This window comes from Sus scrofa, chromosome 13 (assembly GCF_054392235.1).
Source record: "Sus scrofa isolate SSC_HxYL_T2T_F1_AM1 chromosome 13, Sscrofa_HxYL_maternal_Yorkshire_Landrace_v2.0, whole genome shotgun sequence".
Lineage (NCBI taxonomy): Eukaryota > Metazoa > Chordata > Mammalia > Artiodactyla > Suidae > Sus > Sus scrofa.
Window position 1 is genome coordinate 223,618,585 of NC_139395.1, and position 23,793 is coordinate 223,642,377.

General features: G+C 59.1%; 2 protein-coding genes across 28 annotated transcripts in view; both read left to right on the plus strand.

Moving 5' to 3' along the window:
• PCBP3 (poly(rC) binding protein 3) overlaps positions 1-3,251 on the plus strand; it is a 199,706-nt gene extending 196,455 nt beyond the window's left edge. For all 27 annotated transcript variants that reach the window (XM_084992339.1, XM_084992349.1, XM_021071086.2 and 24 more), the window contains 3 exons: positions 988-1,040; positions 1,823-1,992; positions 2,631-3,251. In XM_084992339.1, the coding sequence (XP_084848465.1) occupies positions 988-1,040; positions 1,823-1,992; positions 2,631-2,667 (260 nt within the window). In that variant the 3' untranslated portion in view covers positions 2,668-3,251. The remainder of the gene's footprint in view (positions 1-987; positions 1,041-1,822; positions 1,993-2,630) is intronic.
• An 834-nt stretch (positions 3,252-4,085) lies between these two features.
• On the plus strand, positions 4,086-5,413 carry LOC146397940 (uncharacterized). The gene is made up of 2 exons (XM_084992359.1): positions 4,086-4,835; positions 4,945-5,413. Exons 1-2 carry the CDS (start codon positions 4,206-4,208, stop codon positions 5,254-5,256), a joined length of 942 nt encoding a protein of 313 aa, XP_084848485.1. The 5' UTR covers positions 4,086-4,205; the 3' UTR covers positions 5,257-5,413.
• The last annotated feature ends 18,380 nt before the right edge of the window (positions 5,414-23,793 follow it).

The following is a 23,793-nucleotide window of genomic DNA, read 5'->3' on the forward strand; positions in this document are numbered from 1 at the left end:
GTCGGGCTGGGGCCGGTCTCCGAGGCCCCCGGGCTGCGTGCGTCGGGACCCCTCTGGGCTGTGTGGAGATTGGACCCAGGGGCAAGGCAGCGGCAGGGACCGGCGAGGGAGGGGCCTGGGTTGCAGGAGCTCAGGTTCTGGAATGTTCTGCAGGTGTGAGGGCCAGGCCTGCAGTGGTTGGCTGCAGGGGGAGAAGGGCTGAGCCGCGGGACCCGCCTCACCAGCGCACGGGGGACTGGTGGGGGAGGAGCAGGGTCTCAGCCGTGGGCTGAGGCTGAGACTCCCCTGACGAGGGCACAAGGCGCCCAGTGCAGGGGGCGGGTCTGCCTGGCGTTCGCCCCAGAGATCAGGTCCCTGTGACCCCTGGTGCCATCTCAACCCCCTGCACTTTGTTGTCACTGATTCCAAAGCCAATGTGACCCTGCTCTCGAGCTCTGAGAGGCTGTCGGGTTTGCTGGTCCCTGAGCTGAGATCTGTGGGGATGGGAGTTGGGGCAGGGGGTGAGCTGGCCTGGGCCCTGTCCCCAGCCTGGGGCTCCAGGTCAAAGGCAGTGACCGCCTGGACCGGCCATCGGGTCCCCGTCCACGCTGGAAGCGCTGCCCGGGGGCCTGGGTGGCAGGGCCAGAGGGAAGGGGACAGCTGGTGCCACAGCGGGGTCTGCAGAGGAGGCTGTGTGCCAGGGTCTGGGGGTGGAGAGCCGGGGCCAAGAAGCGAGGGGGCCGCCCCACAGAGACGCAGGGTGTCTGCAGACACCTCGAGAGTGTGCACAGCGCAGCGGGCAGGCGGCTTGGCCCGAAGCGCCGGAGACGGAGAGTGTGCCGTGCGGCCAGCACCCTTTTCCCCATTCGGAGGGACCCTGAGGCCCAAGAGGGTGGCTGCAGCTGGGCCTGAGAGCTCACAGCCCCGGCCCCTGGGCCAGCCCCCAGCCCTGCCTGCCTGTCGGCCAGGTGTGGGCCAGGCGCCTAACCGTGTCCCTCGTGTGCCCAGGTCTGGACACCAGCCCCCCGGCCAGCACTCATGAGCTCACCATCCCCAATGATGTGAGTATGCGTCCGACTCGCCCACCCGGCCCCTGTGTCCACCCCCACCCCCGCCCCAGGTGATGTCACACCCCCAAGATCCAGGCAAGGAAGGAGCTGGGGCGGCTTCAGGGTTGACTCAGATGCCAGAGCTGCCTGGGGAGCCCGGCCGCCCCAGGCGACGGCCCTGCCCTGGTTCAGGGGCAGCCCTGTGAGCAGGTGGCCCAGGAGCGCCCCGTGTGCCTGGCCTCTGCGGGTGGGGTTCTCACGCATCGGCCCCAACAGTGGGTCTGTCTGGATTGCGTGTCCAGGCCGTGGACTGGTCCTGCCTCGGGCTCAGCTGAGAATGTGGCCTTGCAAGCTCCCCTCGCACACCCGGCCGTCTCCAGCCACCCCCACATCTGTGGGTTAGCCTTGATCCCCAAACCAAGACACGGGGTGGCTGTGGCCCACGTGCCCTTGAGGGGAGCTGCTCGGGGGCGTGGTGATGGCTGGAGATGCCGCCTTTCTGGCTCACATGTCCCCTCCCTACAAGCATCCTGCCGGCCGGGGCACAGCCCAGAGGGGCCAGCGTGGCCTCGAGACCTGTGCTTCGCGTCTCCTGGGCCCCAGAGGGCACTGGGCGAGGCGTCAAGTGAGACTGGGTGGTCTCTTGATCAGTTGGGGGCAAGCAGAGCTGGGGCCCCTGAAGAGCAGGCGTGGGGGGGCTCTTCCCTCTGGGATTGGGGGCTGGGGACCTCCCCCCACCCGGCCACGGGCTGTGTGGCCTCTCCTCTGAGAAGGTCCCCCGTCCCTTCTTCCAGCTAATAGGCTGCATCATCGGACGCCAGGGGACCAAAATCAATGAAATCCGGCAGATGTCTGGAGCACAGATCAAAATCGCCAACGCCACCGAGGGCTCGTCGGAGCGCCAGATCACCATCACGGGGACCCCCGCCAACATCAGCCTCGCCCAGTACCTCATCAACGCCAGGTGCGGGCCGGAGCCGCCGCCCCGCCCTGCCCTCCCCGCTGGCCCGCCCGCCCCCAGGCGAGGGCATTCCCAGGGCCTGGCCTGTGTGGCTTCCGGGAGCAGGTCATGGGGTCCTTCTGCTCTCCCGCACCTGTGGCTGTGAAGACCCCAGCAGACGCTTGTGGGGCAGGTGTCAGGGAAGCTGGCCGGGTCCGAGGTTACGCCCCTGGGGGAGCGCGAGGTCCCGCCACCAGCCCCGCGGCCCTCGGCCCACAGCAGGGAGCCCGGGATCCAGGGATGAGTGGGTGAAGCCTGGGCTCCCTGGGCCTCCCAGCCTCCCTGCCCTGGGCAGCCACACCCGGCTGGGCACGGGGGAGGCAGCCCTCGTGGCAGGGTGACCCCTGGGCCCCTAGAGCCGTTGCCATGGAAACGGACGTGGCGGCCTGTGCCTTTCCTGGAGTCTGTCGCCAGGCCCCTGATGCAGTGACCAGCACGCTGGCCCCTGTGGCAGGGAAGGAAGGCCCGTGGCTCTGGTCCCTGGTCCCCAGCTGACGGCCACCGCATAGGGACCTAGGGGACCCTGTGGTGGGGGAGGGACGGGGGGACCAGGCCCCGCGGACGCCTCCTTGTGAGACACCCTGTGCCTCTGTCTCCTCCAGGCTGACGTCCGAGGTCACCGGGATGGGTGCGCTCTAAGGCCGCCGGCGCCCTCCACCCGCCCGCACCCTGTACAGACCGTCCGCTCTCGTGCAAATATGAGGAGTTTTCTTTACTCGCAGACGTGACCTGAGTCCTAGATGCCCCCGCCCAGCAGACCCGGCCGCATCTCTGAGCCGCGGGCTCTGCCCGACGCTGCTCTCCGCGTTCACCGCCGCTCCCCGTCCTCACGCGTTGGCATGCCGTGCCCCTGTCTGAAATGCCCCGGGGACACCCCATCCGTGACATTTTAGAAGCGTTGTTCTTAGTGTCCGTGTAACTCTTTCGCCACTTGGTTGGACGTGTGGACGGCTCCTCTGGCAGCCGCCCTCTCCGAGGCCACCGCGAGCCGTGGCTGCTTCGGGCTGCCCCCTCCCCCCATGTGGCCGCGGGGGCCAGCGCCGGGCAGGGTGCGCCTCCCCCTGTGTCCGAGGGAAGGAGCGTGGAGGGCTCGGGGATCCTGCAGGGTGAAGTGGGGGTGCTGGCCCCTGGCTTCACGGAGACGTGTCACACGCAGCCCCAGGCACTTTTGGGGCCGCCTCTGCCCCGCGTCCGAGCTCAATAAAATCGCGCGCTGCCCTCCCGGCTCTGGCTCCTCTCTGGGCCCCTCTGCGCACTCGGACCCCGCGTGCTGGGGCGCTCACGCGGGAGGCTGGCCCTGGGCCCAGGCTCTTCTCACCCAAATGACGACCCCACCCTCTCCCTCTCTGGGTGCGGGACCTGCGGGAGGCCTGCTGGCTTTTCTGCAAAGCTCCTTGAAGTGGCAGTGATGCCCACCCCAGCGTCACAGGGGGGCTGCCTCTGCAGCCACCCCCAGGGGCATGGTAACCCCGGCGCCCCCCAGCTGGAGCCCGTGCACCTCGCCCTCCTGAGTGGGTGCTCTGCTCACCTGCGCTCCCCCGAGGAGCCCACTGCCCCCCCTCAACACTGAAGCCCTTGGGGGGGGGACCCAGGACCCTGGCCGTGGGGCCTCTTGGCATCGGATATGGGGTTTAGGGGCCCCCAGCAGGTGGGTGGGCCTGGGAGGGGAGGACAGCCAAGCGCTGGCAGTGGCTGCTCTCTTCCCTCCGTCACTGAGGGTCAGAGACTAAAGGAGGTTGATGGCCTGGCCCAGTCCCCTCAAGCCTGGGTGGCCGGGTGGCCCACACACAGTGCCCGCCCCTCGGCAGGAGCGCCTCCCTGTCTGCCCGGTTGGAAGCAGCCCTGCTCCCCAGACTCTGGCCAGGCCTCCAGCACTCGTCCCGTGTGCTCTGCCGCCCAGACTCACCCCCTGCCCTCCCCAGGGTCCCCGGTCAAGGCTGGGTGCACAGCACAGCCCAGCAGCTGAGGCTGCAGATCCCTCGCCTGCCTACTGGACACACCGGCTATGTGCCGGCCACTGCTCGGGGCCTGGGAGGTGGCAGGGCGAGGTGGACACAGGCCTTCCTCCGGGCGCCTCGGTCAGCATCAGCATCCGGGCCGCAGGTGGCCAGTATTCCGGGTGAGGAAGAGGCTTAGACGCCGTAGTTGCCACCGATAAAACCAGCCAGTGGGAGAGCATGCAGGTGAGGTGTCACCAGTGGGGCCTCCGGAAGCTGCAGGCGAGTGGGCGTGGAGCAAAGCCCCTCCCCTCTTCGGGGGGGCAGCGAGGGGGCAGCCAGGGCTGGGGCAGCTGGAGCTCGTGCAGGAGGGACGGGGGGCCAGGCGAGCTGGAGGCTGCTGGGCTAACGGCCGGCGGGGCTTGGGCCGGGTGGGAACTGGAGGCACTGCAAGAAAGAACAAACAGGCTTCCGGCAGGTCCGGAGGGCGCCGTCGGGTCAGGACCCAGGCTCTGGAAGGGCAGTGCCCGGCCAGCGGGGCGCTGCAGGAGAGGGCGGGGCAAGACGGGGGCTGAGACAGGCCAGCCCCACCGTGGAGACTGCCCTGGGTCAGCGACCGGACTGCAGGCCAGGAGCGACCGCAGGGGCCTCCACGCAGGGCCCAGGGGGCCGGGGAGGGCCTCGCTTGTGCCTGCGTGTGGAGCTGGTGCGAGGCCCAGAAGAGATGCCCGTGTGTGTACCAGCCGTGTCGCCTGCCCCGCCGATGCCCGGCACCCTGAGGACCTGGCCCGCACTTCCGTGTCCACAGGTAAAGCTGCTGTGACCGTCCGTCCGCAAGTCCCCGTGGCGCGTGCGTTGGAGGCCCCTCAGGTGAGACCAGGAGTGAAACGGCTGGGCCAGACGGCCGGCGTCTACTGAACCAGTAAGAGCCTGCGATGCTGTTTTCTAACGTGGTTGTGCCGGTTTGCGTTCCCCACAGGTACGGACGTTCCAGTTTCTCCGCGTCCCCAACAATGGCCCTTCCGGGGGGTGGGACGTGGCCCCCACTGTGCTTTCGTCCGCCTCACCCCATGAGCGTCTTTTCACGGGCTGCGTCTCTGCCATCCCTGCCTTCTCTGCCCAGGTGTTGGTTCACACCTTTCGCCTGTTTCTCAACTTGATTTTCTCCCTGAGCCTTAAGAGTTCCTCTTGCAGTTTGGACATCAGTCGTTTATCAGACGGCTTCTCCGTTTGCAAATGTTTGCCTCCAGTCTGCAGCTTGTCTTTTCATTCTCTCAGTGACGTCTTTTGAAGAGCAAGAGTTTTAATTTTGATGAAGTCCAAATTATCTATTCATTCGTTTAGAAACTGTGCTTTTAGTGTCATATCTAAGAAATCTTTGACTAAGCCAAGTCACAAAAATGTCGTTTTATTTCCCCAGTAAATTGCCTTTGCTCCTTTATCAAAAACGAGTGTTGCCCATGTGTGCCGCCGTACTGGGGCTCTCTGTTCCGTTCGTGGCTGAACTCCGCTGCCTTTCTCCCCACACTGCGCTCTTTGGAGGACTGTAGCCTTGTAAGTCTTCAAATCAGGCAGCGTTAGTCCTCCAACATCGTTCTTCTTTTTCAAAGGGATTTTGGCTATGCTCTCTCCTCTTTTTATTTTTATATGATTTTTAGAATCAGTTGTAGTTTTTCTACCGAAAAAAAAAAAAGCTGTGCCATGACTTTGGTTGGGATGGTATGAAATCTCTTACTTCATGTGAAGCTAATTGACAGGCTAATAATACGGAGTCATTTGACCCATGAACGAGGTTTCTCTCTTCATTTATTTATGTTTTGTTTACAAATCTTTTGTCAGACTTATGCTGGAGTGTTTCGTATTTTCCATACTGCTTCAGGAGTTCCCATTGTGGCTCAGTGGGTTAAGAACCAGACAGAGGGTCTGTGAGAATGTGGGTTCGATCCCTGACCTCACTCGGTGGGTTAAGGATCCCGCGTTGCTGTGTCTGTGGTGCAGGCCAGCAGCTGCAGCTCCGATCTGACCCCTCGCCTGGGAATCTCCATCTACTGCGGGTGTGGCCATAAAAAGAAAAAAGGCTTCCCACACTGTTTTAAATGTTTTAACTTTAGTTTATAACTGTTCATTGCTAGTATATAGAAATACATCTCATTTATTTTTTTATTTTCTATTTTATTTTATTTCAATTTTATTGTATTGCTGCACCCGCGACATGTGGAGGTTCCCAGGCTTTGGGTTGACTCAGAGCTGCGGCTGCCTGCCTGCACCACAGCCGCAGCACCGTGGGATCTGAGACCCGTCTGTGACCCAGAGCCCAGCCCCCGGCAACGCTGGATCCTGAACTCAGTGAGGCCAGGGATCGAAGCAGCGTCCTCGTGGGCACTCGCCAGAGAGGAAACGCCTGCATCTCACCGCTCATCATTTCTCCTGGCGGGTCTGTCCGTCTCGGCTTTGTCTGGAAACCGCATGGTCAGGCGCACCCGCGGTGAGCGCCGCCGCGTCTTGCAGACCCGTCTGCCCCTTGTGGCCGTGACGCGACCGTCTTCGTCTCCAGGAGTGGCCTGGCCTCCGACGCCCGCTGTCCGGCGTTAACACGGCCTGCCTCTGTCCCCTCAGGTGAGGGTCGGCACGGCACGGGTTGCCCATCCTTCTGACTCCTTGTGTTTGATCTTTAAAGTCTGTGTGTTGGGGTCGGAGCTTTTGGACCCGGCCTGCTGGCCCCTGCCTCTCCCTCGGGACGTGTGGTCCGTGACAGTGGGTGTGACAGGTCGTGCGTTTCGGTGTCTGTCTGTGGCCCTTCGTTCTCTCCGCCCCGCAGGCTCCTTGGTCCCTGCTTCTTCCTTTGCTGCTTTCTCGGAGCTCACTCAGTATTTTGATGAAGCCGTGGTATCTCCCTTGTGGCTTGTTACCGTGACTCTTTATTTTGTTATTTCTGATGGAGGGTTTGTAAACTTTCCCCCGTGTGCCCTCGAGCGTGTACGCTTGCACAGCCTTGCGCACGTGGTACCCGAGCCTTAGAGGCGTCTCCCTCATCTTCCCCTCCTGACCTTTACACCGTCACCCCACGTTTTATTATACATATGTGATACATCCCACCTAACATTTTTATGGTTTTTTTCTGGAAGATTCATCTCATATTTTAAAAAGAGATTTATGTAATAGGAAAAAAATTTTTTTTGGCCACACTCATGGCACATGGACGTTCCCAGGCCAGGGATCGAATCCAAGCGGCCGCTGTGGCAGTGCCAGATCCTTTAACCCACTGTGCCAAGCTGGGGATCAAACCCGTGCCTCCACAACAGTCAGGTTCTTAACCCTCCGTGCCATCGTGGGAACTCCCAATAGCGTTACCCGAATACAGTGAACCCTTGGACTCCATGGGGAGAGAAGGGCAGCCGCCCTCACGTGGTCGAAGGTCTGAGGAGGCGTTACCGTCAGCCCCGTGCGTCTGCGGTTCCGCATCCGCGGGTTCCCCCTGCTGCAGACCGGGGGGTACGTAGGCCCTGAAAATAATCCGTGTCTAAGTTGGACCCGTGCCGTTCAAATCCACGTCGGTCGAGGGTTAGCTGTCGTTCCCGTTCGCCGTGCAGGTGGCCACCTCGTGTCCTTGTCCTGTGCCCGTTCCTCACAGGGACACAGGCCTTCGGGTGCCACGTGTCCGAAAAACCTCTGCGGCAGGTCTGCGTTTTGGGAGGCGCTCAGCGTCGCGGGGTGCGGGACTCCGGGTCCGGCTCCAGCGGCCGTCTGGTCGGCACTTCTGCAGGGGGCCCGGTGTCTGCCTCGCGTCGCTTCCCGCAGGAACTCGGAGGGTCCCCATCCTGCCTCCGCGGCGCCCCCGCCCCCGACCGTTCGGAAAGAGGTGTTTTTTATTCCTGGGTTTGAGCCACTTCACTCCGGCGGGTCTTGGTGGCGTCTTCTTGTTTCTCTTGTGCTCGGGCCTCGCGGAGCCGTTAGGACCTGCGCGGACGGATCCTGTTCCTGACATTGGGGGGTTTTCCAGCCCCGTTTCTTCCAATGCATTTCCTGCCCCCGCCTTGCCCAGCCCGCGGCCCGGGGCCTCGCGACACACAAACACCGCACACCCGACCTGGGCCCGCAGCTCACCGCTGCTGCTTTCATGTTTTGATCCTTTCTCCTCCGAGGGCTTCGTTTGGGATCGTGCGGCCGCGTCTCCTCCTGCAGAGGGTCCGCCGCCCTCTGGCCCTTCCAGCTGGTGCTTCTCTCTTCCTCGAGGACTCTCCTCCAGGCGCGCTGAGCAGCACCTGCTGACCGCGGAGGAGGGGCCTCCGCAGAGCTGAGGTTCTCCGCGTGTGTGTGTGTGTGTGTGTGTGTGTGTGTGTGGGTGCGCGCACAGCCCTGTCCTTACCAGCGCTTTCTCCTGAAGACTCTCACTGCCTCGGCCTTATCGTGACTTTCTTATGTCTTTCGTTGAGCTTCGCCTGTGTTCTGTCTACACCACCGCCTGGAAACCTCAAGGCCGTTTGGGGCAATTGTAGGGCTCGCCCGATCGGATTTCTCTCTGTCACTCTCCAAGGCTGCGTGGGACACCCAGAGCCGCCAACCGCACCCACCCTCTCTGTAGGCGTCTCAGCCCCCGCCTCCCCGGCAGCCTTGCTCACACACTGCTGCTTCCTCCACACGTAGGACGTGTCTCGTGGGGAGGTCACGCCCAGGCCTCCTCACCCCGCCGTCCCCCCTTCACACCCGTGCGGTCGGCGGGCAGCCCAGGCGCAGAGCCAGTCCTGGTCCCGGCCTGGTGTCCACCTCTCACGCTGCCCTCAAGCCCACCTACCGGCTGTGCGGTTTCTGTCTCTTCTGCTGTCAGCTCTGGCGTTTTAGGTTTTCTCTGATGGGACCCTGGCGCTTAAACTTTTAGAAGACAGCTCTCATCATGTGTTCGGATTTTTTTAATCCCATGTTCTATCTATAGTTATTTCTGCATTTTAGGTCTCTGTTGTCATTCATTCCTCTTTTTGCTCGGCATTGTCAGAACAAAATAGCTTCATAATATTTTCAAAGCATCAGCCAATGACTTTGGCTACGCACTTTTCACTCTTCTCTGTTTCACTGATTTTTGTCCGTGTCTTTATAATTTCCCTTTACGTATTAATTTGTGCTTGTTTTATAGCACTGCTCTTTTTTCAGATATTTGAACTCTATGCTAAGCTCTATTTTTACTTAGTGAATTTGAGACTCTAAGTTTCTAGGCACTGCCTTAGCTGAGTGCATGGATTTTGACATATGGTATTTTCATTATCATTCGATTCTAAGTATTTCTTTCATTTCCCTCAAGAGTTCCATATTCCCACGGTTACTTATTAAAATGTTATTTGATGTCTAAACACACGAGATTCTCTTAGGTGTCCTTCCAATGTCACGTTCCCAATGTATTGCACACGCTAAGAATTCATAGTCTCCCTGAACCTCGCTGAGTCTTGGGGTTTACTGAGACGCCTTTTTTTTTTTTTAATTTTTAATTTTGAAAATGTTGCTCAATTCTATTTTTTTTCTTTCTTTTTTGTTATTAAAGTATAGTTGGTAGTTCTCTTCGTGGCTCAGGCGGAACCTGACTAGGATCCATGAGGTTGCGGGTTCGATCCCTGGCCTCGCTCAGTGGGTTAAGGATCCGGCATTGCCGTGAGCTGTGGTGTAGGTCGCAGACGTGGCTCGGATCCTGCGTTGCAGTGGCTCTGGCGTAGACCGGCGGCTACACCTCCAATTCGACCCCTAGCCTGGGAACCTCCATACGCCACGGGTGCGGCCCTAAGAAGACAGAATGGGATAGGATAGAAAGGGACAGAGTCGAATGATCAAAATAAACCATGTTTGGGTGCCCAGGCCGCGTGGACCAGTCATGAATATCTAAGCCCATCAGACTTCTCTGTCGAGGTCACAAGAGTGTGTCTGGGGGGACAGAGGAAGCTGTGTCCTTGAGAGACAGTGGCCTCGGCCCCCCGCATGTGGAGACCATCAAAGGCCGTGGCTGAGGTGGCCGAGCCCCGAGAGGCCTCGGAAGATTCCTGGGTGTCCAGCCAGGGCTGCCCACACTTCAGTGAGGAAGCAGCTCCTGTGTCCTCCCCCTCATGGTCCGGTCATCAGAAGCTTCCCTGGGCTTCTGGCTGAGGCCCCCTGACAGCCGGGGCTGTGGGGGGCGGGCGGGTGGGGCGCAGGGGACAGTATGTTTCCTTGATGGGCTGCTCGCCTCCTTGGGCCCCATCTTCCTGCCCTGCACCCCGCCTGTCCCCTCGCGTCCTCCCCAAGGACCCAGCCGGCTCCTGACCCGGGCCGCCTCCCTCCCGCTGGCCAGGAGCACCGAGGGCCACCTTCTGCCTCCTTGAGTAGAATTCGAGTAAGAGGCGGAGTCCGCGCCCCGACAGCTGCGCCTCCAGGAGGCCTGCGTGCGGCGGGTCAAGGAGGTCAAAGAAAGTCGCCGTGTCTTCTTATGGATCATTTGCCAGAAAAAGGAATCTCTCAGGTGCAGACAGAGATGACGACAGGATGTAGGTTCATGGTTTTGGAATCACGGGTGAAATTGAAACAAAACAGTGAAGTCCTGATCTTTCCATGGCATTTAAAATCCAGAAAGAAAGTCGCTCTAAATTTGGAGGTGCCACGTGGAGGTGAGTCCAAGGGGGAGGCTGGTGCCTACGGGTTCACGCTGTCAGTGGTTGAAGCCAGCAGCTCCCACCTTGCTCACCTCCCCGAGCCCCAGGTTTCCATCGGGGGGGGGGGGGGCATTCCTCGCCTGTGGCCTCCGAGGGGCTGCCCCCTGCTACTCCCCACGGGAGCCCGGGGACCAGGCACTGCCCGGGCCACGCCGGCAGCTGCAGAAGCTTCCTGCTCAGAGCGTTGCAGCCCCTGCAAAGGAAAGACGCAAGTCTGTGAGCAAAATACAGTCTTGGCTTGGTTTCTCGAACTTTCCAAACAGATGTGGAGTCTGCTAGCAAAACGCACGTCCCTCCAGCCTGGAGGGTGATGGAGCATGCTCTTGAATGTTCGGGCCTAGGAATTTAGAATTGAATTTCAGCCCCAGATGGTAGGACGGGTCTAGTTATTTTTCCCATGACATAAAACATACATGCTTCCTAGCATAAAATTTAAAATGCACAGAAAACTTGAAAATTTCAGCTGTGGACCCATGGTCCCGTCCCTCCAGCCTGTCCCCGACGCTGAGCCACTCTCCTGGCTGTCAGCCTGTGTCTGCTTTTCTCCTGAGAACAAGGGCGCCCTCGCCCCACACACCCCGGGTGACGTCACCAGGTCGCAGGGTCAGAGTCCGTCCGGGCTGGCTCACCTGTAAGGCCCCCTCGGTGGCCTCCGACCCCACCTGAGAGACGGGGATGGAGATCCCAGCCCCATTTTCTTTTCCCGCCAATCTGACTGTTTCCACACCGTTAAAATGTGAGCACTGAAGCCAAGAAGATGGTATAAGAACTAGTATCCAAAACGCTGTGTTTTGGTCCCGAACGCAGCGGGACAGGGGCCTCGCTCCCTGGGGACCGTGGCGAGCTGCTTCCAGCGCAGGCGGCGGTGGCCTGGTCGCGGCCTGTTCGAGGAAGGGTGAAGGACGCCCCGGCTGGCCCTGACCCCAGCGGCGGGGGGACCACGCGTGACCCCTGGGCTGAGGCCCGTGACCGAGCGCCACGCCGGCCCTGGAGGTGGGGTCCAGCCAGGCCAGGCGAGGTTGCGGGACCCACACTGCCCGGCCACAGACGACACCAGCGCTGCTCCTGGGACGGTCACCCTCCGGGTTTATTCTTCATTAAAAAAAAGCTTTTACCTGACCTTTTGATGATTAAAACGCAGGTCGCATCACATTTACCGTCCTAACCGTGCCGTGTGCTGTGGCATCAAGTACGCTCGCCCTGCCGTGCCGCCACCGCCATCATCTCCAGAACTTTCTCGTCTCCTGAACGGAGACTCCGTCCCCATCAGACACTCACTTCCCAGCGCCCCCCGCTTTCTGTCTCCACGGATCTGACTCCCGGGACCTCACGTCCCGGGACTGGGCACGGGTGGTCCTCCTGGGACTGGCTCGTGTCACTGGCCTGCCGTCCCCGGGTGCGTCCGTGTGCTGACACCTGCAGGGCCCTTCCTCCTCGAGGCTGAGCGACGCTCCGCTCCGGGGCTGGACCACATTCCGTTCGTCCTCCGCCCGTCAACACGCGTCCGTCGAAGGTACGCAGTGTGTTCTTGGCAGAGTAATACACGTGCTTAGACTCTTGCCAATCAGGTAAAGCAGAAGGACACGGGACAGAGGACAAGTCCTCCTGCTGCCTGGACGCCCCGACCATAGGGGGATGTAGACACCCGCGGGCACAGGCGGGCCGGGTCCTGCTTCTCCCTGCACCTCCCCTCCCTGCCAAGGGCCCCGCCAGCGGCCCCGCCAGACTCGCTCCCCGCCCCGCCCCCCCCGCCCCCCGCCTGCAGGGCGACTGGACGCTGTGTGGCTCAGACTCCACGCGGGCCGTCCTGGCGAGTTGGTTTTCCCGGAAGATTATCCGCTTCATCTCGTTTCTGTCTTAGACTCAGCTAATCCTTTCATTTCCTCTGCTTCTGTGCTTATTTCCTTTCCTCTTTGAGAAGTCTGTTTGCTTTCTCTGTTTTTCTTGATGGCGTTATCTAGTGTTTTTAGTCTATGTTACTGGGTTTTCCCCCCCTAAAGATCTGCTTGTAGGTTTATTCATTATTTCATTATTTTTCTGTTTTAATTACGCCATATTTACTTTTATTCATTCTTTTCCTCCACTTTTCTTCTGCTTTTATTTAGTTATTTAGTTATTTATTTTTAGGACTGCACATGTGGAGGTTCCCAGGCCAGGGGTCCAGTCGGAGCTACAGCTGCCGGCCGACACCACAGCTCCAGCAACACAGGATTTGAGCCGCATCTGCGACCTACACCACAGCTCACAGCAACGCCGGATCTCCAACCCACTGAGCGAGGCCAGGGACCGAACCCGTGTCCTCACGGATACGACCCGGACTCACTACCACTGAGCCACAACGGGAACTCCGGTTTTCTTCTGTTTTTAAAATTTGTTTTCTTCTCACATTAAAAACCAGTTTTGTTTGTGTCCACTTGTCTTCAGCTTTAGTAATATAGATATTTTAAAATATGCTTTTAAGTAAATATTTTAACCATATCGCATAGGTTTCAGTGTTTTTATTTATGCATTATTTTCTGAGTAGCCTGTCTTTGAGGCATTATTTCATTTTAGATGTAGTGATTGGAGAGCTTAGGGGTTTTTTTCCCCATGGTAGAGTTTTTTCCCATTCTCCTTATCAACACTTTTAAAATTTTCGCACTTCAGAGACTATGGTCTCGAAATTTCCTGAGGTTTTCTCTGTCTCCTTAAACACCGAGGAGAAAATACGCTTTTTCTCAGGGCGAGGAACTCTCGGGTCACAGAGGCCTGGTGACCCCATCAACGTAAGAGCACAGGGTCTGTGTCGCCCGTCGCCCGCGGTAAGGACGCCAGCCCCTGGGAACTCCTACGCGTGAACTTTGCCCTGGTCTCGCGTCCCTTTGCCTCAGACCGAGGGTGACAACTGGGGTCCTTTGTCCCTTGGTATTTTGTTTTCCTGTTTCCCGCGTTTCGACGCCTCTCTGGGGCTCTGCGTGCAGCCAAGCCCCCAGCGGCTGCTCCCCCGTCGGTCGGCTGCGCCCTCTCTCGTGGGGACCCCGGCTCCCTGCTTCGCGTCGCCCTGTCCTGGCCGGTCGCCCCCACATGTTACCTCCTTTCCATAGACAGACGTGCCGCCTGTAGAAACGGGAGCCCCACACGCCCCGAAAAGCGCTTCTCTCGGCCGGGGGATGAGCAGCGGGGTGGGGGGTCGGCGCAGCCCCTGGAACCCAGACCTCGCGGCAGGGCCTCGGCCCCGCCGGACCCGGCCCGCCACGTGTCCAGGCCAGGGCGCCCTCACTCCCTCCCCCACTGGGACCCCCATGAATGCTCTGGGGGTCCCCAGTCCCGCGGAGAATTATATTCACCACTAGGGGCCTGAGCGGGAAACAGGGAAACAAAATACCAGGGACAAAGGACTCCGGTTGTCACCCTCGGTCTGAGGCAAAGGGACGCGAAACCAGGGCAAAGTTCACACGTAGGAGTTCCCAGGGGCTGGCGTCCTTACCGCGGGCAACGGGCGACACAGACCCTGAGCCACAGAAGCTGCCACCTGGGAAGAAAGTTGGCTTGGCTCCCTGCCTGGGAGGGAGAACTGCCCCTCGGTGTCTGAGCTCGAGCCAGCTGGCCCCACCTGTTCCCTCCTGGCCCCATGTGGCCCCACCTGGCCTCACCTGTTCCCACCTGCTCTCACCTGGCCCCACCTGTTCCCACCTGACCTCACCTGTTCCCTCCTGGCCCCATGTGGCCTCACCTATTCCCACCTGGCTCCCACAAGCTCCAGGCCTGTGCCTACCCGTTCCCCCCACACACACCCCACCCCCGGCACACAGACCAACTACGTCCCCTGAGCCAGCTCCCCCCGCCCTCCCGGCCCCAGCTTCTGCCGCCTTCTCCCGGGAGGTCCCGCCAGGCGGTCCTCACACATCCTCACGCGTCCTCACGCCTCGAGGTGCTGCCTGTCACCAGGGTCCCTGTGCCAGAGGCTCTTGGTTGTGAACAAAAGCCAACTCCCACAGCTGTCACTACGCAGAGGACAAGACTCTGAGCCTGTTCCTCTGGTCTGGGCTCTGCCAGGCCCCATCCTATTTCCCCCCCCCAAGTGGGTGGGGGCCGTGTAGGTGGCGTGGGTGTCCCTGGGGACCGAGACGCCAGGCGGCCCCTGGCTCTGGGCAGGACAGGAAGTGCCAAGGGCAGCTGGACCCCCGCATCCTGTGGCCTCAAAGTCGGGGTCCCTGTCTCGTCCTTTCCTACCTCACAGGCCCAAGAGCAGGACAGGACCTGGGGGGGGGATGTCCCCTCCTTACAGCAGGGCGTCCGAGGACGCAGCCATGCCCACAGCCCCAGGACGTGCAGTGGGGGAGGAGCTGGTGGGGACTGGGCCAGCACCCCCCCCCCCGACCACCTGGATGTCGCTTCCTGAGTGCTGACCACCCCACAGCCAGGGCTCAGCCAAGCCCTTTGGATGGGCCCTGGAGTGGAGCCAGGGGAGGCCTGGGGGTCAGCCCTGCCCGTGACCCCAGGAGGCGGTGGCCGGGTGGCCCCTGCGGGTCTTTGAGGAAAAATCAGGGGCCACCCCGCAGGATCCCATGAGCTCAGAGAAGCCGATGCCTGCCCTCCCAGCTGGTCCACGTGTCCTCCCGCGGCCCCACAGCTGCCCTCGTCCTCACAGCTCAGGGACCCAGGGGGCTCATCTAGGGAACACTTTATTGGATACACTGGGGACGGGGGGCTCGGGGTGTGTGGCAGGACCCCCAAGCACAGGCAAGCAGGGCCCACTGAGAATCCAGGCCAGGGACAGGCTCCGGGTCTGCCGGTGGCCAGGTCACCCCCACGCCCTCCAAGCTCCACCTCTGCACCCCCACCTCCACCCCCCCCAAAGAAAGGCCTGTGGAAGGGCCCTGGTCCCTCCTGGCACCCCCGCCGTTGTGGGGACACCCCTGTCCTGGCCCCTCCCCTGCAGGTCCCAGTGTGGTGGCTGGAGGGGGGGGGGGCTGCAGAGGAGACCTGGCCCAGGCCCCGCTTTTCTGGCCGAGTGGCCGCGTCATCGCTGGGACGGCCCCTCGGGCCGTTCCGTGTCCCTCGAGGGGAGGCCTGTTTATCTCCCCCGGAAGCAGCTTCAGCAGAAATGTGCATGGGGCGGGGGGCGCTTTGCCAGGTGTCACGCCCCTCCCAAGGTGGGGTCACCGGCTCTGGGTCAGACGGGTGCCGTCTGGGGTCTCAAAGTCCAGGTGACCGTCTTCAGAGCACACGGCCCTGGGGGGCAGACGGCAGCGCGGAGCTGCACGGACCTTCAGGCCCAGGAGTCCCGCCCCGCGGCTCCGAGCTTGGGGCGTCCACGGTCCCCGAGCTGCCAAGGCTCCCGTGCCCGCAGGTGGCCGCCCGGGACCCCCGAACGTGACCCGAGCCCGTCGCCGGCCCGGCCCCGGCCTCCGCGGCAGCCCCTCCACCGGCGCCTGGGCAGCGAGCGGGTCCCTCGGCCTCCAGGCCCTCGGTCCCCGGAGGAAGGAACGCTCTGAGCCGAGCCGTGGGGACCTTGAACTGGACGCTAACGGAACAGCCCGTCTGGCCTGTCACACACACGGTCCACCCGCTTTCACTGTTACAGAAAAGGACACACCGACCGGAAGGTAAAGAGCATCTGTGTCGGAGATAAAGACGCCACCGCACCGCGTCTTCCTTCTGCGATGGGACCCGCCCGGGGCCGAGGCCCGGCCAACGCGCTGTGGCCACACGGGTCCCTGATTTTAACCCCGAAAGGCCTGTGTCCCAGACCCGCGTGCGGGTCTGTTCTGAGGCGACGGATACCTGCCGCCAGCCCTGCGCCCCTGGAGCAGCTCCTCACTGGGGCCCGGGCTGCCGGCTCCGTGGGGCTCAGATGAGAGTCTTTGCTCTGCCCGTGAGTCGGGGTTTGCTTATTTTCCGCAACAACCCCTGTGCCCGCCCGGAGGCAGCGCATCCCCCGCCCCCGGGGAGGCCACCCAGCAGACAGAGCCCGGCGTTTCCTCGGGGGCCCTGTCCCTCTGGAGGGCCCCGGGTCCCGGGGTGGGCACCTCAGGCCACGCACACTTGGGGACAAGGTCCGCCGGAGAGAGAGCCCAGGCGCAGCCGCTGCGAGGCCATCGCAAGCGCCCTCGGCCCTGCCGCCCAAGCTGCCACCTGCGTGTCCGCTCCCTCTGTAAACCCACGGGCCGGACTGGCCAGGGGGGGCTCGGGCCGCCGGGAGCGAGCGGGCTCAGGTGTGCACGCAGCGGGGGCCTGGGGCGTTGGGAACACAGGCGTGCCCAGGGCAGAGGCCTCGTGGGGCCTCCCGGTGGAGACTGGGCTTTAGGCGCCGTCAGCTGGGCCGCGTCTGTCCTGAGGCCTCCACATGCCCCTCGAGACGGGCGCAGCCTGGAGGCGTGGAGGCAGCTCCTCCACTGAGGTGCGCTGGGACCGGTCCCCTCAGGGTCCCCCTGGAGACGGGGTTGCTCGGGGGTCGGGGGCTGCTGGGGCGTGGCGGTGCCCCCCACCCATCAGGGCCTTTAGAGAACCACGGGGCTCTGGCCCAAGCCCCGCTCCAGAAATGACCGGCCCAGGGAGCGCCCCCCGGGCTCCCCAGGGACAGAGAAGGAGGCGGGCAAGAACAGCTGAGGCGCGCAGGGCTGGCACTGGGCAGGGTGCCCAGGCCGGGCAGAGCCCCCCAGCTGTTCACTGCGAGGCCCAGCTGGGGGGTTTCTGGGGGGAGAGCTGGGCGGGGCGGGGTGATGGGGTTCTGCAGGAGCCCCTCAGAGTCAGGCCGAGGCTGTGGTCTCACCACCTCCGGGATGGGCCTGGCAGCCGGCCACACTGCCCACGGCGCCCAGCTCCTGCCCTGTACCCTCACCCAGTCCCAGACACTGGCCCCGAGAGGCCCCTGGACGGGCAGCTCCTCCCGCGCCCCAGTGGCCTCGAGCAGCCGCTCTTCACTACATGCGGGCTCCTGCCACACGAGCGGTGGACTCTCACGGCTGCAGGCAGAGGTGCGGGGCCAGGCTGACCAGCCCTCAGAGCAGACCCGCACCCCCACCCCTGTCCAGGCTCAGCACCTGCCCCCCCCTTTCAGACACGTACGAGCTGCACGTGCAGGAGAGAAGCGGGGAGCGAGAGCCCATCCACCCACTGAACGGCCAGGCCGCCCAGACGGGCTTTGACGTCAGGCAGCTGGGGCCTCCCGGGCGCCTGCCTCTGTCCCGACCTCAGGCTGGATCGGCGGTGGTCACATGGGGTCACACCTGTGTCCGGTCCCTGAGGCTCCTGCCCAGCACCCAGGTGTCTGCGGCCAGGCAGAGGGCAGGGACCTCAGACCCCGGTCCTGGCAACCGGGCAGGATTTGGGGGGCCACGTGGGAGGCCAGCTGCGTGGTGGGCGTGCTTCCTGCCTCCTCCCTGAGGACAAGCTCACTTGCCAACAGTAGAAATGTTCTCCGCCTTGGGGTCGGCCCAGGAAAGACCCTCCCCAGGAAACCTGCTCTTGGCCTTGGGGCAGAGCCACCTCCCCCACAGGCAGCTGGCAGAGACCCCAGGCCTCTGGCTGGCATGGAAGGGGCCGTCCAGCTGCTGGCTGTCAGGCCGCCCACCTCGTGTCTCTGCTAAATTCCCAGACTGAGAATTTACAGGCTGTTTAATTTTAGCATCATCTGTGCTCCTTCCCCGCAAGCTTTCTCAGCTCTGCTGGTTTCTATTTACACCCTAAGGACCGTCCAAAACGAGATCCCGCTGGCTCGAAAAACGGGGCCTGGCTTTGCCTGACAGTTTGGCGCAAGCCCAGCCGCCCCCTTTCAGCTGCACGGGGCGCTCACAGGGGCGTGTGTGAGCCGACACCAGGAAGGGAGGCACCCCTGCTTCTGACCTTCAAATAAACAAGCTCTGCCGTGTGGGTGCGGAGGCACCACAGAGACCACGTCGCCGTACAAATAACACAGCGAGAGCCGAGCTGAACCCAGGTCGGAGCGGGGTGGGCTGCTCCAGGGCCCCTGACGGTGCAGGGCCCACTGGCCATGGGCTACTGGACTGGGGTCAGAGCGGCCCGAGCCTCTCTCCTCTGCAGCTTCCACCTGCTGGGCTGAGCCCTATTTCCGGGCGGCTCCCAGCCAGGCGGTAACGGGGGCCCTGAGTCGCCTGCTTCGGCAGGGAGGGGCGTCTTCTGGGAGAACATCTGGGCCCCGGGAAGGTTGTACACGAGGCCGGAGAGACAGAGGCTCCAGCCTGGGAGGCCACCCCACTCCGGGAGCCTCAGAGGAGCAGGGGCGTGGGGGGCTTGCCTCCCTCACCAGCCACGCAGCCGACAGCACACAACAGCCACGGCCTCGAGCACAGAGACACGTCAGCCCGGGAAGGAGGGTGACCGGACTCTGCCTGTGATGCAAAGACCCCAAGGAAACACGGGAGGGTAAACCAAGGAGGGAGGCTCCGCGGTAACGAGCCTGACGAGGATCCTTGAGGATGGGGGTTTGACTCCAGGCCTCGCTCCGTGGATCAAGGATCCGGCATCACTGCGAGCTGTGGTGTAGGTCCGGCTCGGATCCCACGTTGCTGTGGCTGTGGTGTAGACCAGCAGCTGCAGCTCGGATGCGACTCCTAGCCTGGGAACCTCCATATGCCATGGGTGCAGCCCTAAAAAAGACCAAAACAAACCAAACCAAACAAAACAAAAACAAACAGCAGAAAACAGAGAGGGGTTGGTCCCCCAATTAGCAGGGCTGGAGTGGGGAGCAGTGTCTGCCCACAAGTTACAGGGAGCGGATGGTGTGTCCGGGGCTGGCGGTTTAGCATCATGCATTCTCACGTTTAGGAGACGCTGTTTCTTTTCTGTTGCCTGAGCACGTGTTCATTTCAAAAGTCAGAGATGAGCAGAAAGGGGAGACCCTGAGCTAAACATCACCCCTAACTCGCAGGTGTCCGTCCTTGGCTTCCTTCTTTTTAGAAACATACAAACTGGGAGGTGGCTCCTGATATCCTGGTGCGAGGGGCTCGACAAAACCTCTCCCCCAAGGAGACACCCAGTGCCTGGTCAGAATTAGCAAAGGCGGCCATTTAAAGAAGCATCGACACCACAAAACCTGTGGGAACCAAGAAAGACAGCAGAGGCCTCGCCCTCGAGGTCGGGGCCACCTGGGTCTGGGCGTGTAGGAGCCACTCTGGTGGACTCAGAAGACACGTGTCCCCCATCTGCCCAGGTTCTCAGTGGAGGGGACAGCATGGTAGCCAGTGTCAGCACAGATCCTGCATCCCCTCAGTACTGTGTGGGTGGGGACAGCCTGGTGGGAGCCCATCCCCCACAGGCCCCACAGGCCCCACTTGGCAGGAGAATCCTGGTGGAACAGCTGGCAAAGTGAGCACCAAGGGAGCCCCAAGGAGAGTCACAGGGGTCAGAGTAAGCCGCAGAGCTTGTCATGCCCTGGCACTGCCTGAGGAACGTGACTGCATCGGGTCAGACTAGGAAGGAATTTAGGGCACTGCTCAAAAGTGTAGAGCTACAGCTGGTAACCAACGGAGAGGCAGGAGGCCCTGGTACAGCACTGCCGTTCCTGGCGGTCAGGGGACTGCGTGTGCTTGAGGCTGTGAGCTTCCAGACGCAGAGGGAACTTCTGAGCTGAACTCAGGCAAACGCACAAAGCCCCCAAAGTGTGAGAGCAGCCTTCTAGCAACACAGACCAACTATAAAAGGCCAAACCCACCCAAATGGAAAGCCACGTGACCTCGAGCAACCCCTCAGAGGCCAGACTTACAGATAACAGCAAAGGGAAGATTCAGAGTCTGGACACAGAGGGAGCAGGCTTCCTGAATCAGTACAAGCAGGTCACTCAACAAACAAGAAGCTGGGTGAGGAGGGGGTGGGATCAACACTCAGAATACCTGAACATACTGACTAAATGACCAGTTTTCACAAAAGAAATTATGAGACATTCACAGAGACAGAAAAATGTGAGCCACGGGGGCGGGGGAAGGAAGCAGGCCCAGAAACTCCTTGAGGGAGCCCCGAAATGAACTTAGCAGAGACCTGAAAGCAGCTGTTATAAATATGTGCGAAGGCCCAAAGGAAAGCTTGTTTAAAGAAGTAAAGGAAAAGATGACGACACTGACTCATCAAATAGTGAAAATAAAGAGGCAGAAATGATCGGAAAGAACAAAACAAGGATGTTAAGAAGACCGTGTGTGGCGACAATTTTGAGATATATACAAAGTCATTACACTGTACACCCAAAACCAACATGATGTTTTGTCAATTTTACATCAATAATAAAACAGAACCACATAGAAAATCTGGAGTCAAAAAGCATCATAACGGCTCTGAAAAACTGACCAGAGGGAATCAAGGGTAGATCTGAGCTGACAGAAGAAAAAAATTAGTGAACTTAAAGATGGATCAAAAGAGATGATTTAACATGAAGAACAGAAAGGGGAAAAAATGGCCGAAGAAGTAATGGCTGAAAACTTCTCAAATTTGGTGAAAAGCAAAAATCTACATATCCAAGAAGCTTCACAGTTCCTAATGGGATAAACACCAGGAGACCCACATTTCAGTGCATCATAGACAAGATATTGAAATCCAATATTTTGGACTTTAATTTTTTTAAACAAGTTTAATCGTAAAACTAACTTGAGGAAGTGAGCGTGGGGGCCCGATGAGGGGGCAGGAACCTGATTCTTCAGGCAGTGCTCTGTCCCTGGTGCCACCACACAGGACCAGAGGGGGCTAGAGTGTGGTAAGATGACAATATAAATAGATGTCTAGGAAAAAGGAGGCTGTCCATATGCAGAGGCTGCAGGTGGGTGGGAAGTCCAATGAGAAAGGGAACCTTCTGAAAGCAGTAAGAGAAAAACGACTTGTCACATACAAGGGATCCCAAGGATAGTCACAGCTGACTTTTCATCAGAAACGAAGGCAGGAAGAAGGCAGTCAGATGACACTTCAAAGTACTGAAAGTAAAAAACTGTCAACAGGGGGACAAGATTAAGATGGCGGAATAGAAGGACCAGAGCTCAACTTCTCTCCTAAAAACAACAAAATTCACAACTAAAGACTGAGCACTCTTCACCCAAATGGACTGGCAACCTTAAAAAAGATATCCTACTCCAGAAGAAAAAGAGGAGGCCACATCAAGAGGTAGGAGGGGCAATTACACAATATAAACAACCCCATACCTCCTGGGTGGGAAGCTCCACAGACTGGAAACTAACCGGTTCACAGAGACTCACCTACAGGAATGAGAGTTCTGAGCCACATATCAAACTCTCACGTGTGGGGATCTGGCACGGGGAGAAAGAGCCCTGGAGCATCTGGCATTGAAGGCCAGTGGGGCTTGTGTGCAGGAGCTCCACAGGACTGGGAGAAATGGAGACCCCATTCTTAAAAGGTGCACACGGACTTTCACACGCACTGGATCCCAGGGCAGAGCGAGGTCTCCATAGGAATCTGGGTCAAACCTGACTGCAGTTCTTGGAGGACATCCTGGGAAAACAGGGGTGAAGGTGGCTTGTTGTGAGGGAAGGACATTGAAGGCAAAGCTCTGGGCATATTCAGCAGCTGCCTTTCTCTGGAGGGGGCCATTTTGGGAAAATCTGGCCCCACCCATCAGTCAACGTGAGAAGCCCCAGGGCAAACAACAATCTAGGTGGGATCACAGCCCTGCCCCTCAGTAAACAGGCTACCTAAAGACCCCTCAGGCACACAGCTGCCTCTAATCCCATCAAGACTAAGCCCCACCCACCAGAGGGAGTAGAATCAGCTCCACCTACCAGTGGGCAGGCATCAGCCCCTCTCATCAGGAAGCCTACAGCAAACCCCCCATACTGACTTCAGCCACGGCACGGGGGGGGGGGGGGGGGCAGACATCAGAAGTAAGAGAGGATACAACTCTATTATCTATAAGAAGGTCACCACACCAAAAACCTATACACATGAAAACACAGAGAACTATAACTCAGATGAGGGAGAAAGGAAAAACCCCAGAAAAACAGCTAAGTGAGGAGGAGATTCTTAGCCTCCAGGAAAAAGACTGTAGATTGTTGATGCTGAAGATGATGCAAGACATTGGAAATAAACTGGAGGCAAAGATGGATAACTTATAGGACACACTGACCAAAGAGATACAAGATATACAACTTAAACATGAAGAGATGCAAAATACAATAACTGAAATAAAAAATTCACTAGAAGCAGCTAACAGCAGAATACAGGGGGCAGAAGAACGAATAAGTGAGGTGGAGGACAGACTAGTGGAAATCATGGGTGCAGAACAGAAAAGAGAAAAAAGATTGAAAACAAATGAAGAGAGTCTCAGAGAACTCTGGGACAACTTAAAAGCATCAACATCTGTATTACAGTGGTGCTAGAAGAGAGAGAGAGGGAGACAGAAAAGATATTCCAAGAGATAACAGCCAAAAACTTCCCTCACATGGGGAAGGAATCACTCACTCAAATCCAGGAAGCACAACGAGTACCATATAAAATAAACCCAAGGAGGAACACCCCAAGACACATACTAATCAAACTGACCAAAATTAAAGACAAAGAGAAAATCTTGAAAGCAGCTAGGGAAAAGAAACAAATAACATAAAAGGGAACCCCAATAAGGTTATGGGCAGATTTTTCAGCAGAAACTCTGCAGGCCAGAAGGGAGTGGCATGATATACTTAACATGATGAAAGGAAAAAACCTCCACCAAAGATTACTCTACCCAGCAAGGCTCTCATTCAGATTTGAAGGAAAAATCAAAACCATCACAGATAAGCAAAAGCTGAGAGAATTCAGCAACACTAAACCAGCCTTACAACAAATACTAAAGGAATGTCTATAGGCAGAAAAGAACAAGAGAAGAAGGAAAGAAAAAAGAGCAGCAAAAGCAAATCCAAAGCAATTAATAAAATGGCAATAAGAACATACATATCAATAATTACCTTAAATGTTAATGGACTAAATGCCCCAACCAAAAGACATAGACTGGCTGAATGGATAAAACAAGGCCCATATATATGCTGTCTTCAAGAGACCCACTTCACTTCTAGGGACATATACAAATTGAAAGTGAGAGGATGGAAGAAAATATTTCACACAAACGGGGATCAAAAGAAAGCTGGAGAAGGCAATACTCATATCAGACAAAATAGACTTTAAAATGAAGAATATTTTAAGGGACAATGAAGGACATTACATAATGATCAAAGGATCAATCCAAGAAGATG

Coding starts and splice junctions, on each gene's coding strand:
- LOC146397940 (XM_084992359.1), top strand. CDS start 4,206: ATGCAGGTGAGGTGTCACCAGTGGGGCCTCCGGAAGCTGCAGGCGAGT. Junction 4,836..4,944: donor GTGCGTTGGAGGCCCCTCAG/GTGAGACCAGGA, acceptor CGTTCCCCACAG/GTACGGACGTTCCAGTTTCT.